This window comes from Penicillium paradoxum (genome assembly GCF_028828445.1).
Source record: "Penicillium paradoxum strain IBT 22861 chromosome Unknown utg000003l_segment0_segment0, whole genome shotgun sequence".
NCBI lineage: Eukaryota > Fungi > Ascomycota > Eurotiomycetes > Eurotiales > Aspergillaceae > Penicillium > Penicillium paradoxum.
In genome coordinates this window covers 2,462,046-2,475,788 of record NW_026643181.1, presented here as the reverse complement: position 1 = coordinate 2,475,788, position 13,743 = coordinate 2,462,046, and the positions used below count along the sequence as shown (strand labels likewise).

At 49.9% G+C, this 13,743-nt stretch overlaps 2 protein-coding genes across 2 annotated transcripts; both read right to left on the bottom strand.

Annotated features, from left to right (window-relative positions):
• Positions 1 to 540: 540 nt before the first annotated feature.
• On the bottom strand, positions 541 to 7,214 carry N7457_002832 (putative tRNA-splicing endonuclease; the record flags this gene model as incomplete). Its single annotated transcript, XM_057173878.1, has 4 exons — positions 541 to 636; positions 685 to 768; positions 826 to 7,132; positions 7,192 to 7,214. 4 exons carry the CDS (start codon positions 7,212 to 7,214, stop codon positions 541 to 543), a joined length of 6,510 nt encoding a protein of 2,169 aa, XP_057034029.1.
• A 1,154-nt stretch (positions 7,215 to 8,368) lies between these two features.
• N7457_002831 (uncharacterized protein) lies at positions 8,369 to 13,062 on the bottom strand (the record flags this gene model as incomplete). Its single annotated transcript, XM_057173877.1, has 4 exons — positions 8,369 to 9,248; positions 9,303 to 9,532; positions 9,586 to 12,525; positions 12,592 to 13,062. 4 exons carry the CDS (start codon positions 13,060 to 13,062, stop codon positions 8,369 to 8,371), a joined length of 4,521 nt encoding a protein of 1,506 aa, XP_057034028.1.
• Positions 13,063 to 13,743: the final 681 nt, after the last annotated feature.

Here is a 13,743-nt window from a genome sequence, read left to right as displayed (position 1 = left end):
AATCAATCCGGTCTCAGTGCAGGGATTCATGTACAACATCCAACTCGAAGCACCCCACTGTCTCCACCGGCAAAAAAAAATACATGTAGGCGTTTTGGCCGATGTACGGAGTACGGAGTACAAATATCTGCATACAACATCGATAGGGATGTGCTAAATAGATTCTACAATACATCGAGAACATGGAGACGGGAAATGGATTATGGCTCATGGCTATTCCCTACCCAAAAGCAATTGGGTCCGACGCCATGTCAAATGTGAAATCCCGACAAGACCGGGGCTGTACCTGCGTTCGGGCTAAAACACATGCATGTGGTGTACATAGTAAAAACAAAGGGGTTCGCTGACGCCTCTTATGCTGAAACGGATTTTTCTTTTTTGCAATCGACTCGGATCCGTCCCGAGTCGAGGTTCTGCCTGGAAAACCTCCAGGGCGTAAATGGGTATTTCCCGCGAATCGTGCTTTCAAAGTAATGGGAAGTGTGGAAATGATTCAAAGACCCGAATGTGGGTCGGAGATTGAGTTCGGTGTAGCGACGCTTACTTGCGCTTCGTCTTGGGCCGGATGAATGGGTCGATTTCCTTCTTTTTGCGCATCATCGGGGGTCGGGGCTTGGGAGGACCTGGGTTGGGAGCCTAGATGCGTATTAGTATATAAGGGAACGGAAAGTCAAGATCGCTTACAGTAGCTTCTGGTCTCGGCTGGGCCATGGTCGGGTCATTCTCGGTCGGATATGCCGGGCCACTGCGAGAAGGCGTGATGAGTCCCTGGGATTTTGTTAGCTTATATGTTAGTTACTAATTTGGTGAGCGCAAGAGACTTACGCCTGGTGGATCGTTAGGTGGCTGGCCCTTGGGGCCCTTGGGAGCATTGGCGGGTGGGTTGGCTCGAGGGGGTCCAGAGAGACCGGGATGACCAGATAGGCCAGGGTGACCAGAGAGACCGGGATGACCAGAGAGACCGGGGTGGCCGCTGACCCGTGAAGCAGTCGAACCACGAGCAGCTGGGCCACCTCGTGGGCCCTTTGGAACATGGATGGAGGGATGATGCTGTCCAGTACGCGGACGTTGAGCATTAGGCGCATCAGAGGCAGACTCTTCTCGTTTTCTCTTCGTGGTATTATCAGCAGGCTTCACCGACGGGTCTGCTTTTGTGGCTTGAACAACTGGGACTTTGGGATTGTGACCACCGATTTGACGCTCTCGCTGGCGCTCAGCGAATGCATCCTGACGTTGCTTGAGATTGTGTTCATCTCTCTGAAGGCGATTTTTCTCCATCTTCGAGAGAACTTTCGAGGACGTGCAGTTGCCGGATACATGTCCACATTCGCCGCATTCACTGCATCGTTCGGCACGACACGCAGCCTTGGTGTGACCAGGCTGGCCACAGCGGAAACAGGTTCCTCGGGCGATTTCCTTTGCATCGTCATTGTCGCAGTTGTGGGTGAAATGGTCGGCGCTGCCACAGATGCCACACGATTTGGTCTGGTCCATGAGATTGGATCCTCCAGAAGGACCATCAGGTCGTGAGACTGGTGGTGTACTACGGTCCGAGGCGGACACGGAGACCGTGCGAGAAGGAACGCCAGTAGAGGCCGGCGGTGGTCGTGAAGTTGGGCGTGTCAAAGGTTCCTTGTCGGAGGTATCAGGGGTATCTTCTGTAATGTCGATCATTTCAACCTCTGTGTAGCCAGTGAACTGGGGCGCTTCTAGGAGTTTCACGATATTGCCTTCTGTGTAGACATTTCGCTCCCGGGCATTCTTGATAAGCCCGTTCCAGAACTGACCTTGTTCCAGGGAGCGCGAGTTACCCAGAACCCAGAGCGATGACTTGGCACGGGTGAGACCGACGTTCATACGACGGATATCAGCCAAGAAACCAATGCCTTTGTTGGATGCTCGCACACAAGAGAAGATAATGACTTCACTCTCTCTACCCTGAAAAGCATCGGTGGTGTTGAAATCAACCTTCTTCAGAATGTCTTCGCCGTATCGGTGGGCGAATTGGATCTTGAGTTCTCTCAGTTGACCCTTGTAAGGCGTGATGATACCAATCTTGCCTGCAAAATCGTAACCTTTGACATCTGTAATCAAACGATCATACAGTTGCATGGCAACTTGCAACTCCGCATAATTGATCAAGGAATGACCCTTGGTCGCAGCTGAGTGCATGCCCTGAACATCGAAGAATCGGTAAGGGCTGAGAAGTTCGCTGTGATGCCAGGGACGTTGGCGAAGCTTGGCCATGTCCGGTCCATCCTGCAACTTGCTGTCGTAGAACGTAACACTGGGGAATTGACTGATGGCTGGATGCATACGATACTGGATATCAAGCAAGTGGACATCCTTGGGGTGATTCCTCTGCATACGAACGAACAAACTCTGCTCGTACTGGAATTTGGAGGCCATCTTCGACAGGACAGTTGGAGGCAATTGTTTGGGATCACCGACAAGAACACACTTCGAACAGCCGTATTTGAGCGGGATAAGAGCGCTGAGTTCGATACACTGCGCAGCCTCATCGATGATGACGGTCTCAAACTCAACATTCATTCCTTGGAATATTTCATGTCCAGAACCACTGAGGGTAGTGCAAATAACATGGGACTCGTTGATGATTTGTTCTTGGACTCGTCGCTTTTGCATATCGGCGTTGCGCGCTAACATATGGTTTTGATCACGGGCCTTATCAATAGATGTGCTCAGCTGGGACCGTTTCTTTTTCATGAGCTCGAATTCACGCTCCAGTTCTTCTGGAGGAGGCAGTCCCTTAGCTCGTGCCTCGTCGAGGCGTCCACGAAGTTCTTTGAATGTGGTATCGGTCGTCTTATGCTCTTCGTAGAGTTTTTGCAGATCTACACCATTTTCTTTGTTGGCATCCTGGCTCAGACGGGCATTGACCATCTCATCGAGGGTAACGTCCAACACCTTGGTGTTGATGGCATCACTTCTGCCCAGACGAAGGACAGACACTTTTTCGAGCCGTCCATGAGCGGTTTTCACACCCTCCTTCAATCGCATGACTAACTCGTCGACAGCGGCATTGCTAGGCGCACACAGCAGCAGCTTCTTAGAAAGAGCGTTTCTCGTAGGAACGCCGTTGATTTTGATCGCCTGTTTCCCCAGAACATCACTCAACAGACTTCCGACAAGTGCGATGATGGTTTTGGTCTTTCCGGAACCGGGAGGACCTTGGATAAGAGTAAATGCGTCGTTGTCAACAGCCGACTTGATAGCTCTCGCCTGGGCACGGTTGATGGTGTAGTTGTCCATGATGGGCTGGAGTCTTGCATCCGAATAAGTGAGAAGGGGCGAGGGTTTAGCCAAGACGATCTCTTCACAGAGGTCGTAGTATTGCAAAGCCATCAGGGCACCGTATTCACGTTCTACCGGAGTCAAGGAAGTAATCTTTGCGGCCCATGCGTCAGTTCCAGGACCAAAAGTCGAGAGGTATTTGTTGCTTCCAGGATTGACCCGATATGTGACTTCCATCTTTTTATTCTTCCGGTTGACACCACAGACACGGGCAAGAATATGGGGCGCAGTGGGATCGCTTGTGAGCTTCTGCGAGTTGGAGAACAAAACCAGGTCTCCTTCGCCTAAGCTGAAGTCCTTGGGAGGGAGTCCGAGCGGCTGGGTACTGAATTCAATCCAGGAGTCAACAGCCAATCGGGTCATGACTTTGACTTCGAAGAGTCGGAAAGAGCCTTCCTCCTTGGCTTGTTGGAAACCTTGCCACGCCTCCAGGATCAATAGGGGTTCGAATGTACTCTGGTAGTCACCAGGGGTGCGGAAAGTATTGGAAACCAGGGAATAATCGGTTCGGTCCGATGTAGGGGGAAGGTCGCCAGTGGCAAAAAAGTCCCAGGAAAGAATGGAGTGGTGAAGGGATCCTAGGTCTGGAGCCAGACGAGCTCGCATGTCTCTGATGGAACGTTGTCTCTTGATCTTCTTGACGGGCTGCTGCTGAAGGGATTTCTTTTTGCTCAATTCGTAAGCTGCGACAGCATCGGGCTTCTTGGGTTTGGCGCCAAAGAGTTCCTTGTCTAATTCATCTTCACTCTCAGAATCTGATTCAGAACCAGAGGAAACCATCATGCTGTCTGCGGGGGTTGTATGATCTTTACCCTTAATACCAATACCTTTCAGGCCTGAGCCTTGTTCAGCAGTCTGCTCTCCAACACCATACGCGGGACCACTCTTCTTGAGTCTGGCCAGCTCAGCCATGTCACGCTTCTTCTTAGCCTCTTTCTCACGTTCACGCTTCTCACGGAAAGAGAGGACATTGCTGGTGGAATCGGCGGGACGTTGGGGAGGAATTGCCCTGGAAAGGACGTTTGAACGAGACTTGATAAGAGTGGAAGAAGAAGGCATCCTTGCGGCTTTTTCGGCAGCTCGTTTGGCTTCGGTTGCGCGGCGTGCCTTGTTGAACTCGACAGAAGAAGACAATTCAAGAAGGGTTTGGTCGGTCAGGTCGTCATCAAATTCATCGTCACTTGCGACGCGAGAAGAGGGGCTCGAGATATCAGAAGGTTTGGCAAAAGAAGTGATGGAGGACTGCTTTTTAAGAGAAGCAGTAGAAGCGGTCACCACAGGTTTCTTGTAATAAGCCTCCAATGAGCGAACCAATTCAGCTTTCTCGCGTTGAGTGAGTATTGTTTTGATTGTCCCATTGACAGCAACTCCCTCAATAAAGCTCAATGCATCCGGTTTCACATTGGTCACATTCATCCCTCCCAGCCTCCGTAGAAGCTTTGCAACCAATCCTACGAGAGTTGTTGCCAGGAACTCATCCTTCAGTCTCAACCATTTTACCATAGCACTCATTGTACTGGTTGGTGACTTAAGGAAGTTTTCGGAGGATGCCTGCGCCGGATCCGCGTTCCCTACGGCTCCCAAGAAGACACCATACTGATCGAAGAGTAAGTCGGCGAATTGTATCGTGTTACGACAAAACTCAAGCATGACAGATTTATCGTTACCACGAATATGCCACGCCTCGGTCTCATCGAAGATCGTGGTCAATGCCAGCCACAAATACTCCCAGAGCTTCTGTAGCGACATGACCTCACGTCGATCAGCGAGATTACGAGTTCGGAGCATACCGGTCTGACTGTCACACAAGATCTCTACGATGTCCGTACCAGTGTATACCATTCTTGGAGCCGGCGCAAAGGTCTTCATGGTAGAGATCCGACGGAATGACCAGCTGAGACCGTAGATCGTCGTCGTGAACGACGATTGTAGCAGATGAGAGATGGCATCTCGTCGAGCTGACTGGCCACTATAGGCCTTGATCAAGTCAACCGCAGCCGTGTAGGTATCATAGTCTGCGGCAAACAGAGCAGAAATCAAAGCACTACTAGTATCCTGGCTTTTAAACAACGTCTCGAGATGCTCAGGTGGAAAGTCTGCGAGACGTTCTATGATGCGACGCGAGAGGTTGGTGAGATGGCCATAAATCATGTTAAAGTGGGTTTTCTCCTGGTTCCCTTCTCCTTTCGTGGGGAACATCTCCAACCCAACCAGGGGGAGAATTCCTAGGAGGGCCGCATTTGACAGCGGGAGGTTATCCCGATTGAGGTTTTTGATAACAGCATCCCAGATGGGCGCAGAGTAGGTAGATACTCCATGTGAAAGAGTACCGTGCTTGAGAATGACCTCATAGTCGGTCTTCAATGATTGGCACTCTAATGCCAAGGTATGGCGCACGACATCCATGCACAACCTGAGAATTTCTTGCTGTCGACTTTGCTCGACATGAAAGGTTGGGGGGTTGATGATTACATCGATGGTATCACTAACCACACCCATTGTCTCGGCTAGCACGATCCGCGTAACTGTACCCCGGGAAGACTCATTGTCTGTAAACCGGCGTAGAGTCTGAAGAAGGCTGGCCAAGCCGGTGTTGAAAGCGTGGTAACGAGAGAGATTGGGATATTGGTTATCCTGCAGTCGGCCCAATAATTGCAATGTCAAGAACCGACAGGCAGATGGCTGGTGGGCGCCCTTTAGTGAGCTGAGGAAGGGATGGACCCACGATAGCATGTCCTTCAATGCGGACTTCTCAAAAGGCTCACCCTCAGTGTTCTCCATGAGGAAAGCATTGAATTGTGTGTTGTAAAATGTATGTTCCATAATTGCTTGGGGAGAGATAGCTTGCATAGCATCCCAGAAGTCGGCCGGTGCTTTCTCAAGGAAGAGTTTAATGGTATTGAGAAGGAAGCGTAAGCTCGGTGAAGGTATGGCAAGATGATCCACAGAGAGGCGACAAGGGTCTATTTCCAACCCTCGAAGCTGATGCGTGATCTGTTCTTTATCCAGTCTCCGGACGATCAGCTGCATACCTCGCCACAGCCTTTGAATGAGTGCGAATTGCGGTGGCTGTTGTGATGCAGCTTGTAGAGCCACCCTAAGACCGTCTCGAACTGCCCACTCGAATTCTTGGGTAGTAGGAGGGCGCGCGTATCGTGACCAAGCTTGAATGGCCCAGAAACTGCGAAATGAGCTGGAATCGAAGAGAAAGCGAGTGACCGCAGGAATGTAATCTGAGACCTTCAAGCTTCGCTTCGTTTGGATAAGTTTGAAGGGCTCATCAAAATATTCCTGCAGGAGGCTCTCGTTGCGCAGCATTGCCTCACAACTCAAGGACTCGAAGATTGACAGCAATGCAGCCCTGTCTAAAACCTCCAGGCTAATCTTCTGCAACGGAACTTGCTTCAACTGCGTTGCCGCAGTTGTCAAGTTGCGTGTGATTCTTCGAATATCCAACTCGTCGATTCTCTGGGCAAATGCGTCGATGTCATCTTCTTGATAGTTCTCCTCCTTCAGCAGATCCATGAGCCAGATCTTGCCGATGTAATAATGCTTGATACATAAATCACATTTCTCCAGCGACTCATCTAGTTTGCTCAGAACCCAATTCTGATGATCTTCCACGCCATCCTTGTGGTATGCCAGTATGCGCATGCTTGAGAGGAAACTCTCTCTTCGAGCCGTCGCTTCGGCCACAAGATCCTTGATCGTCTTCCCCGCCTCGTCCACTTGCTCCATATCCTCATAGCGTCCGTAGTCATCATCGCTTGTGCGGGGACAGAGGAGGTGGATGCCCTCTGGAAGGGCCTGAAGCTCTCTGTATGAAACACAACCTGTTTAGTTCCAGTTCATTTGCATTGAATGGGGAGGACCAACCGAATCGCAGCTAGAAATTCCATAGCGGCTATGGTCTCAAATCGTAGAAATCCCTGGATCTAAATGAGAGACCGCGGTGCATTTCCTTCATTCCATAGGCAGAACAGCTAGAACATCATTTGCTGAGAGAAAACGCTGGTCTAAATGGATAATGGCCCGTCAATCGTGAATCAAAAACCAAAGGAAGCGGCGGATGTGTGCTAAAGCGAATGACAAAGTAATGTAAAGAGTAGCGAGGAGTGGCTTCGCAACCGAATGCCGCCTTACGTCGTGATATGCCGGTACGTTGGCAATGAGACAGATCAGTCGTTGATAGAAGGGATAAAAAAATTACAGGAACCACTTCAACCTCAAGGAATGACTAGGTATTCAGCAAAGCAACTGACAAGGTGAGGATGGCAAGCAAAAATGTCCAGACCAAACGCGGGATGCCGAAGCGTAATTGGCAAATGGTCTAGGCGGTGAGCTGGCTTACAACGCGTAGACGCGCTCTATTTTACCCAACTAGGAAACTATGTAGAAGTCAAGATACTGATAGGAGTATAGGAGGTTTTGCTCAAAAGTTACTGATTGAAAACTAAAATTATGCACTAAGAATTTAAAATAACCGCATTAAGTACTTTCCTCGCTGAGGGCATTGAATAGAATACATGAATATCACCCCCTTGGCCAGTTTGTCCTCCTCGGTATAGGGGACAAACACAACACATGAATAAAAAGCAAAAACCAAGAGATCATCCAACAAGATATAAGATCCAGATGAAAAGCAGACAACGGGAGACCTTCAAATGCGGGTGTCGCCTGGTATGCACTTTTGCAGGGACAAAAACGCTTTTGTACAAGAAAAACATAGACCAAACAGGCTTAGTATGGAAAATGCATCGGAACAAGAAGAGCCACGTCGGAGCTAGTGAATAATAAGGGAATGGTTGGAAGGGAGGCAAGAAAAGTAGAGGGGAAAAGAATCGTGCTAAGCCTCCGGCCAGGTAAAGGAGTAAACCAAAACGCCTGCTTTCTATCAGGGAATATAAAAGGCCTTCAAAAGAAAAACACTCCAGCATATTGCTCATCGAAATAGGAATGGCAAGGGAAAAAAAAAATCAGAAAGTCTGATGGGGATCAAGTCATCAGTGACAGGTCGTCAACGTCAATGCAACGCAAGATGCGCTCCTCTATGTCATATATGTACAGGAGGATCATCAGGAGTCCGGAACGGGTTTTCGTGTTGACGATTTTGCGACGACTCCACTCGGGAAAGCATGGCAGCAGAAGTGAAGTCGTTGCTCTGCTCAAAGGAGTGCCGTGTCCGATCATGAGATCGCCGAACATAGTCGACAGACTGTGGTCGCGGATACTGGTCAAGGCTAGCAGTATAGTTGGTGCCATTGCTGCCGTTTTGGCTGCGGGGGTTGTGGGTGTTCGAAGTCGCGGCCATAGAAGCAGCATAGAAAGGCCGCTCTTCATCAAGAACAGCGGTGTCCTGCTTCATGACGGGCTGTATTGGCTTCACAATTTCCGAAGAAGTTGCAGACACAGTACTAGGCTCTGCGGTCTTCGGAGCACCATCCTTTGGGGGCATCGGGGGATCTTCTATGTCATCCAGATGTTTGAACTTGCCCTGAGTCACTTGTTCGCGGATGATATCGACATCAAGCGGGAAGAACACCTTTTGAATGGAGTTATACGTGAAACGCGGGAGCAAGCAAATCAGGACAGTTAACAGAAGAACCACCCAGTAACTCAAGGATCCGTAAACTTCAGCCGCAGCATGGTAGAATTGGCCGGAAGAAGTGAAGGAGGTGTAAATACCGGTCCACACGAAAATCAGGATACTACTGATAGCGTTGATCAGGCAAGTGAACCAGTCCCACCGGTAAGTATTCATCATAATGTAGAGGTTGCTGGCAATCACGGCACAGGTTGCAACAAGCACACCCATACGCGCACGGTCGTTAACATTTCGGCCACTCTCGTTGACGAAGTTCGCTGGCGAATATAGGAGGTATGGCATGAAGAAACAGACAACTGACTGGTACCCGCCATCGGCCATGTATAACCTGTTCTTGGGTTAGTATATAATACATCACGCGAGTAGGGCAGGGATCAAGTACCAGAACTTAGTTTGCGACCATTCCTTGCGCTCGATGCCTCTCATGTATAATTGAGGCACAGCAAGGGACACTTTATCCTCCACATCCTGATCGAAGATACCCATGAAGATCACGGGCAACGAGGTGAACGCAAGGTTGACCAACACAATGTAGGTGTAATCGAATAGATAGGAGCAATCAAAGTCATTGTAGATACAGTACCAGAACAGGGCGAACGTCCACACAAGATTCTAGGAAAAGTCAGTGAGGATACAAAATTACCTTCAACACCAACGCCACATACCTTGTAGAAGAAGTTGGCCGTGCATTCTCCAAGACGACGGTAGGACCATCTGCCATGAACCAAAAGAAGACGCTGGAGGTATCGGAACTGGCCAATGGCATAATCGGAAGACATGACAGCTTGTCTACCTTCCTCACCAGCAATACCAACGCCCACATCGGCCTCTTGGATCATAGCCACATCATTTGCACCATCGCCGACAGAAAGAGCCATGATGTTGAGGCCGGTCTTGACCATGCGGACGACAGCAGCCTTCTGTGCAGGACTTACACGGCAGCAAAGAACTGCTTTGCATTGCTTGCACAGCAAGAGGAATTTTTGTTTCAACTCGTCGGACAACATCAATTTGAGCGTCTCGCCGTCAACAACCACGGCATGTGTAGCATCAGGTGGTGAATGGTCTTCGCGGGCAGCAAGAAGTTCCTCATCAGAACCAGTCAATCCAAAAGTTTTCAAATGCTTGTCGAGTTCATCAGAGGCTTGCTGGTGCTCGGTTTCAGGAATGTTCAATACAATAAGCTCCATGGTGTTATTCAGGAGATTGCACGAGAAACCGATATTGATGGCAGTCTCAACCTTGTCACCGGTAAGAACCCAGAGTTTGATACCAGCATCCGCAAGGAGTTGAATGGTATCGGGGACGCCATCCTGGAGTCTGTCCTCAATGGCGGTTCCACCAATGAGCATCAGTTCCTGTTCGATCTCGCTGGAAACCTTTTCAAGCTTCTCCTCGCGGTCCGTGACGGCAGCAGCGGCAATGTCATGTTCCCTGGCCCACGACTGGTATTCTTCCTCACTGAGCAGTCGGTCGGCAATACACAGGGTCCGCAGTCCTTCCCTGGCGAATTCCTCCAAATGCTCTGCGGTTTGGCGACGAAGCTCTTGTTGTTTGCCACGGGCCAGGCGAGAGTAAATGATACTGTCGGCACCCTTACAGAACAGACGAATAGTGCCATCGGGCATTCGGATGATGGCGCTCATTCGTTTTCTGGACGAGTTGAATTCAAGGGTGTTCAAAACCGTGTATGTGCGTTCCTGGCCCATCACATTCAGGAGAAGATCATCACCTGCTCTACCCAGAACAGTGAATCCACAGTCTCGAGCGGTGCTTACCAACGCAGCCTCGTCAGGAGACTGGGCCTTGAACTCGATCTGAGGAGGATCGCCAGGCGTGTGCTCAGTAATGACGGTGTGACATAGGGCTAGAGCCAGCATGAAGTCCTCTGCGCAGTGTTGCTGTAGCTCTCCGGATTGTCCACCTAGGTCGGCGACAAAGGGAGAAGCAATGAATGTCAGCTGGTCATCGTGCAAGTAGGGATTGTCGTGAATATCACGCAGCATGCGCAGCATTAGCTGTCCATCAGCAGCAATTTGTTGCCGAGCGACTGCAGCTTCCGCGTCAGCGTCGGCTCCCTCGCGACGTCTCATTCCGATTTGAGCTTCTGTGTAAGCTTCTCCATATGAGACGCCATTGACCGTGCACTTCTTAAATTCCATGACATTCTGGGTCAATGTACCAGTCTTGTCAGAAAAGATATATTCGACTTGACCGACATCGTCTGAAATGTTCCAGGATTTGGGGACACAATAGAGCCCCAATCTCTCGTAGTACATATACAAATCGCTGTGGATGAAAACCGCTTGGATAGTCCGAACAATTTCAAGAGAAATGTACAGCGAAATGGGAACCAAATTCTGGAACAAAATGAGGGCTGTCCAGAAAGTGACAATACCAGTCACAGGCGGTGTGTCTCCATAGGACTCGAGGTCGAAGTAATTTAGAGATTTGTCTGATGCGGCCCATGCGACTCCGTTTACGATACCCGCGATGAGACACATAATGAACAGGATGAAGAAGTTGTAAATGACGTTCCAGTTCAAATCCTTGGCCATGCGAGGTCGTTTAGCCGGAGTGGCACCGGAGTTGAGCATGATCTTGCTCTCTCCGCCGGTGAAAAGAACAACACCCAACACCCATTCGGTACTCTTCAGGTTGCAACCACGGAGCAAAATATTGTTGATAGAGATGGGTTCAACCATCTCCTTCCGCGGAGCTTCGGGGAAACGTGGGTCACGCTGGTCCCAACGCATCGCACCGTTGTAGGTGTACAGGTTGGCATGCGGTGCCTCGCTCTCAATCACAAACTCGGCCTTTTCGCAGTCTCTAGCGTGGCGAACTTGGCGGCCACAGTGGAGAGCTTGGCGAACCTTCAAGTTGGTCTCTCCATCCAGGCCCTTGGTTTCGATATAACAAGCGCCATCCGGGTCCGAGGTGGAAAGAATCACAATATCGGCTGGAATCGGATCTTCGTTGTACAAACGCACAAAGTCGCCAACTTGCAGACTTTTCCATGTCTCGCGCTTGAATCGGGCCTTGCCGGGTGTCTGCTTGGACGTATCCAAGACAGTGCCATATTTCTTCTCCGGTGTCGACTCCATGACGCTCTCTCGAGCGGCACTGTTTGGGGACAAGAACTTGTTTTCTTGTTTGTTCATCATCGGCCAATCTTCGCGGGCTTCAGGTTGGGGCGATGGAACATCGGTCATGGGAATTGCAGTATCTTCTGGAGCGATAGAGTTACGCTGCGTATAGATCGATGCCCGGGGATCCGCTGTACTCATGAATGACTCGCGTCTTTGCGCTTTGTCACCATTTGCATCTTCCTCCTTTTTCTTGAACTGCGAAGCCATCCATCTGTATGTTACAATGGAGCCCCGGGTACAAGCCTTTTTGACACGACGCCATAGACTAATGTTCTCTTCTGTCGAATTGACATTGTTCCATTCCACTAGCCTGTAGACCGGAGCGTTGTTCACTTGATTATCAGACACCGTTCGGCCCCAATCCTCAATAGCATCTTTGATTGCAGTCACGACGATAATGACAATTAGAGGAACGGCATTCAGACCGGGATTATTGGCACCGAAAATCGGGAAGCACTAGAGTCTCATTAGCACATGCTCAATGTATTTCGGGCTAATGGGAAACAATTTGTCGATGCATACGTTGAGAATGATAACGAACAAGAAATAGATGTTCGCAATGTTGTGGAATTGCAGCCAAATGTTGTAGGGCACAAATGTGAGCGCGGTATATTTGGAGGTGCGAATTTTGTTTCTCGGATAGGTCGCTCGCAAATGACCATCCTCGTCTCGTTCGGATTCCGGGATCGGAATACTGAAATAGATTCTCCGATTGGGTCCTGCTGAGGGTTCATGTCCGTCATTTGATCCATTATTAGTCGAAGCGGTTGTATTCGTAGATTTGCGCTTTTCATCTCTCCCATCTCGCTTGTGGAAGCGATCAACTATAGAGACGCGTTTTTTGACACCTCCAGCTCCGGGGGCTCGTGTGGTCGCCCATCTTTGTCGTTTCGTGGGCTTGGAGACATGACTGTTCACCTCCCGGATATCGCCACCTGCGCTTGGATCGTCATTATCCTCCCCATTGTTCACAGACAAGTGCACGGAAGCCATCTAGGCTATTTGTGCGCCCCAAAAGAGCATAAAACTCGATAGAAACTTTAATTATTGAGAGCGGAGGAGCATCCGGTTGGCAGGGCTGGACTCCGACAGCGCCGGGCGCAGAGGAAGATCGGCGATCTGGATGTGTTCACGAATTTCGAGAGCGAAGAGATCGCGGTTTCATTTGCGACGCACAGCTCAAGCGGATCAATGGTTTTAAAAGCGCGTTGAAGGTATTCTCGTAAGTCTCGGGGAAAGGTCGTCCAGGGCAATGCACAACAGAGGCCGATCGTGATGGACTGTTACAACGCAAGAGGCGAGGCGTTAGAGGGCGCACCCACACGGGGCCATTCAACAGACTTAAGTAGAAAAAAGGTAGAAACTGGACCACCAGGGTGGTTACTATTTTTCCTTCGAGGGGTGAGAAAGAGACAAAGTAGGGCCACTTGAGCTTACCCTCTCATGTATGGATCTCAGTACGGGAGGGTATGTAATGCCGTTACCGCACGTCCCGATGGGGCCGGATACCAGGTCACTGTTTTGTCCCCCGGCAGGTAGAAATCCCCGTGGACATTGAGACGCGACAGTTGGATTCAGTATAATTTGGTCATAATTTAGTATAATTCTGGGATAATTTGTGGTTGTATTTTACACTGCCTCCTTTGCGTACTCCGTACTCGAGGCCTCTTTCGG